At 51.7% G+C, this 5,319-nt stretch overlaps 1 protein-coding gene across 1 annotated transcript; it reads left to right on the forward strand.

Moving 5' to 3' along the window:
• Positions 1 to 1,263: 1,263 nt before the first annotated feature.
• On the forward strand, positions 1,264 to 3,294 carry LOC4324825 (cytochrome P450 86A1). Its single transcript, XM_015776231.3, has one exon. It carries the CDS (start codon positions 1,379 to 1,381, stop codon positions 3,014 to 3,016), a length of 1,638 nt encoding a protein of 545 aa, XP_015631717.1. The 5' UTR covers positions 1,264 to 1,378; the 3' UTR covers positions 3,017 to 3,294.
• The last annotated feature ends 2,025 nt before the right edge of the window (positions 3,295 to 5,319 follow it).

Raw genomic sequence — 5,319 nt, forward strand, 5'->3', positions numbered from 1 at the left:
CTCGACCTCCATCACGGGGGGCAGGGAGGAGAGGGGAGGCTAGGGTTTGGGGTTGCAATTGGGATTGGTAGGGAGGCCGATGCGGTGGGACTTGGAGGGCGCGGCGCCGGGCGGTGGGTGGAGGAGGAGGTTGGAGTTGGAGGGCGGCGGGGTCGTGGTCGGAGTGGATGAGGCGGTGGGGGTGCTGGCCGCCGCCGCGGTGGCGGTGGCAACGCAGAGGTGGTCTTCGAGCTCGTCACGATCGAAGGTGGTCTTCGCGCGCCGCCGCTCCAGCCGCCGTCTCCCCACTTCGCCCGCTGCCCCAGTGCACATCGTGAAAAAGAGAGAGAGGATAACGGGAAGAAGATGAGGGATGGGAGGATGACATGTGGGGCCCACGTGGGTCCCACCATTTTTTTTATTATTATTTTGTATGTGAAACAGACATGTGGGTCCCACAGGGTTTATTATTTTTTCGGATCAAATTGCCACGTAAGTGCCATGTCATATGAAGACCGAGTCGAATTTGCCACGTAGGCGCCACGTCAGCCAAAACCGCCATCTAAACCGCCGAGGGACCTTATCTGCACCGGTTTTAATAGTTGAGGGACCTGTTGTATCTGGTTTTCCGGTTGAAGGATGAAAATCGGATTCGTTGACAAGTTAAGGGACCTCAGACGAACTTATTCCTATCCGAAATTTCTCTCTTTGTTGTATGTTACTAGTAGGTTGGATGAATATTGGTAAGAGAGGAGACCCATATTTCTCACCTACTACTTTCGCTGGCCGGTTATACGAAACAACATTGGTGCGCTGCCTGCGCTGCTTCTAGGGAAACACTTGACGAAAATGATTGGTAAAAGTATGGGCAACCTTCTCCCTAGTTTGCACCAACAGCAAGACGAAAGGAAAAACAGAGACTTATATCAAGATGATACACGCACTGAATTTTCTGCGCCGAAACCAGTCCGCGATAGTCCAATACCGAGGACGCTCCTCGCTTTCTGTTGCAATGTTTGCCAAAAAAAAAAAAAGAGAAGAGAGCACCAAACACAATTTGTTTATCTACTGGAGTGAACAACAGAACAACGTCGCTAAATTTCTTGTTAGGAAGAATGGCCAAGAAGGCAAGAAGTATGAACAAGAGCAATGAATTTTATTTCCCCTTGTTGAATTCAAAAACTTGAGAGACTTAAACTTGGGCCGACAAGGGAAGCAACGCCACACGGCTCGTGTGAAGTGCACATATATATACACGATGGCGCCAAACACATTTCTCAACTCACCAGGCGCACCGCACCATTTCTAAATCACATAGTGCTAAACCCGCCCCCTCTTAATTATATCTCCACTTAGCAAGGTGTGTGGTTGCGAGCTTAAAACGCACCCACGCAGGGCCATGGCGACCGATGGCGGCGTGTTGCAGCTGCACCCCTACGCCATGGCCGCGGCTGCCGTGGCATTGGCTTCGGCGTACATGGTGTGGTTCTGGGCGCTGTCGCGGCGGCTGTCCGGGCCACGGATGTGGCCGCTCGTCGGCAGCCTACCCAGCGTCGTGCTGAACCGGGCGCGGGTGCACGACTGGATCGCCGACAACCTGCGCGCCACGGGTGACGCCGCGACGTACCAGACGTGCATCCTGCCTCTGCCATTCCTGGCGCGGCGGCAGGGGCTGGTGACGGTGACGTGCAACCCGCGGAACCTTGAGCACATCCTGCGCGCGCGCTTCGACAACTACCCCAAGGGCCCCATGTGGCAGGCATCGTTCCACGACCTCCTCGGCCAGGGCATCTTCAACTCCGACGGCGAGACGTGGCTGATCCAGCGAAAGACGGCAGCCCTCGAGTTCACCACCCGGACGTTGCGCCAGGCCATGGCACGCTGGGCCAACCGCTCCATCAAGTACCGCCTGTGGCGTATCCTCGACGACCACTGCAACGCGGCCGCAAGCGTGGACCTCCAGGACCTCCTCCTGCGCCTCACCTTCGATAACATCTGCGGCCTCACCTTCGGCAAGGACCCAGAGACGCTGTCCCCCGGCTTGCCGGAGAACCCCTTCGCCAACGCTTTTGACGAGGCCACCGAGGCGACGATGCAGAGGTTCCTGTTCCCGAGCTTGTTGTGGCGCATCAAGAAGGCGTTCGGTGTCGGCAGCGAGCGGAGCCTCCGCGACAGCCTCGCCGTGGTGGACCGTCACATGACGGAGACCATCGCGGCACGCAAGGCGACGCCGTCGGACGACCTGCTGTCCCGGTTCATGAAGAAGCGCGACAGCAAGGGCAAAGCGTTCCCGGAGGACGTGCTCCAGTGGATCGCGCTCAACTTCGTGCTCGCCGGGCGCGACACGTCGTCCGTCGCGCTCAGCTGGTTCTTCTGGACTCTCATGCAGAGGCGGGACGTGGAGCGCAAGGTGGTCCTCGAGATCGCCTCCGTTCTCAGGGAGACGCGCGGGGACGACACGGCGAGGTGGACGGAGGAGCCTCTAAACTTCGACGAGCTGGAGCGACTGGTGTACCTCAAGGCGGCATTGACGGAGACGCTGCGGCTGTACCCGTCTGTGCCGCAGGATTCCAAGTACGTCGTGGCGGACGACGTGCTGCCCGACGGCACAGTGGTGCCGGCCGGCTCGGCGATCACCTACTCCATCTACTCAGTGGGAAGAATGGAGAGCATATGGGGGAAGGACTGCGCAGAGTTCCGGCCGGAGCGGTGGCTATCGGCCGACGGCAGCCGCTTCGAGCCTGTCAAGGACGCGTACCGCTTCGTGGCGTTCAACGGCGGGCCGCGAACGTGCCTCGGCAAGGACCTGGCCTACCTGCAGATGAAATCCATCGCGTCCGCCGTGCTGCTGCGCAACTCGGTGGAGCTCGTGCCGGGGCACAAGGTGGAGCAGAAGATGTCGCTGACGCTTTTCATGAAGAATGGACTGCGAGTGCACGTCAAGCCGAGGGACATTGCCAGCTACGTCGAGCCGTCGGAGCCGGCGCCGCCGCAGGGCTCCCTCGTGATACCGACTACCACCGCAGCCGCTGCGTAGCCCAGCGTACGCGCCCACATGAATTGCGTCTGATTCCTGCTGCCTGGTGAGGTTGTCCTGCTTGTGCCAAAATGATTGTCTTTTTCCTTTTCACAATTCTCCTGCACTAGAGATCGAATTTCCTTGCGTACAATTAGGATTGTTCGTGCCTGGGGTCATATTGGTTGTATGGATACCGACGTGTGTGATAGTGTGATCAGGGTGAGGGTGGTGTACTTTTGTTGGGATCTATTATATTATTAAAACAACTTTGTGGGGACTAGAAATTCCCACATTAATCAGAGAAAAAGAAAAAAAAGAAAAGGAGAGTCCAAGTAGAAAATACAATCTAAAAATAGCTGAAATTCGGAATTAAAAATAAGCAATATTAAAAAAAGTTTCCATATAAGAACCCAATACGAGATTAATCAAAATTCGAAATAAAAATAAAATAAAATCCAAAATTAGGAAAAAAAGAGAGTCCAAGTAGAAATACAATTTAAAAATAGATGAAATTCGGAATTAAAAATAAGCAATATTGAAAGAAGTTTCCATGTAAGAACCCAATACGAGATTAATCAAAATTCAAAATAAAAATAAAATAAAATCCAAAATTAGAAAAGGAAGGGAGAGTCCAAGTAGGAATACAATTTAAAAATAGCTGAAATTCGGAATTAAAAACAAGCAATATTGAAAGAATTTTCCATATAAGAACCCAATACAAGATTAATCAAAATTGGAAATAAAAATAAAATAAAATCTAAAATTAGAAAAGGAAATGAGAGTCCAAGTAGGAATACAATTTAAAAATAGCTGAAATTCGTTATTAAAAATAAGGAACATTAAAAGAAGAGTTCATATAAGAACCCAATACACGAGATTAATTAAAATTTGGAATAAAAATAAATTAAGTAACAGGCCTATAAATGAGTAGAGTGGTGGCGGTTGATACGACATATAAAAATTGTTAATAAAACATCAAATAGAATCCTACTGACGATTAAAAAGGAGGGACGTCAGGCAGGCCGTGAAGTGTCACGCCCCGAACTAGTCCCGACCGGAACTAGCCCGTGACGCTCCAAATTAACCTGTTAATCGATACCAGTCCTAGGAAACAGTGTTGGTATCACAGGGAGACAGAGTATCACAGCAACAGAGGTCTCTTTATTATAGAGTAGAAGTACAGTCATGTTGGGCTGCGGGCAGATCCCGAGCTCACAACTGCATTACAAAAGGAAAGCGGAAGCCAGGACTTGGACCAATCATCACAGGTGCGACTTGGGAACTAGGCCGAAACCCTAAAACTCATCGTAGCCGGCTTGCTCCTGGAAGAACTCCTCGTCAGCAGGATCCACTTCATCTTCTTCAGCAACTAGGTGGGGATTATTTATATGGAGCAAGGGTGAGTACGGGAGTACTCAGCAAGCCAGGGGAAATAAGTGTTTAATGCAGGCTTCAAGGAAAGGCTGTTGTTTTCGTAATTGATTTTGTTTGAACTCTTTTCTAAAAAGTCTAAGTGAGTGCTTCTCAAACGACATGGATGAGACAGTGCGTCTCGTCCGGTCGGAGTATGTGCAATGTGTCAGTCTTTAGGATTGCAACAAGGTTGGCACCCGGCCAACAGCTTTTCAAACGGCCACCCGGGCCAACAACTTTTCAAACGGCCACCCGGGCCTAGCTGATCCCATCAGCTGCAGATTTTTCAAACATCGAACCCCTTTTCACAACAGCAATTTCACAAGCAGTAATCAAACAAAACTACGCTAGGAATCACCTCACATCCGCCCATGACCGTGGGCACGGCTGTTCGAGCAGTTTGTTAACCTCTGCAGAGGGGGTACACTTTACCCACACGACATTACTAACCCGGATCACCCAGCCCGTGGGGATCAGCCACGTCGGGAGACCCCCAAGCTTTCATGACAAGGCATTTCGAAAGCCGATACAGGTTTACCATATGCCGACGAGAGGGGTCCCAGACCAACAACAGGTTAGGTCCCAGACCATACTGTGCCAGGAAGCCCAGGGGTCCTCCCCGACACCACCCCGGCGAATCCACATGTCTCTCGGCATCAAGGCTCCCCTGATAAGCTAGTTACTCAGCCAGGGGTGTCCCATTCCACCCATGTGGTCGTACTTGTCTTATGTTTGGATGAAATTCCAAGGGAATCGGTCCTTAAGTGCGAGAGCGGGAAACCGTACACCCGGTATGTTCGCCGGTCCGCGGTTTTGGAAATTCATTTAGTTCGCAAGCACCGACCCAGGTGTCGGGTTTTCCAAGTCTGTTGTAAAACTCCAGTTTTACCCAAGTTGTTACTCAGATT

Source organism: Oryza sativa, chromosome 1 (assembly GCF_034140825.1).
Source record: "Oryza sativa Japonica Group chromosome 1, ASM3414082v1".
NCBI lineage: Eukaryota > Viridiplantae > Streptophyta > Magnoliopsida > Poales > Poaceae > Oryza > Oryza sativa.

Coding starts and splice junctions, on each gene's coding strand:
- LOC4324825 (XM_015776231.3), top strand. CDS start 1,379: ATGGCGACCGATGGCGGCGTGTTGCAGCTGCACCCCTACGCCATGGCC.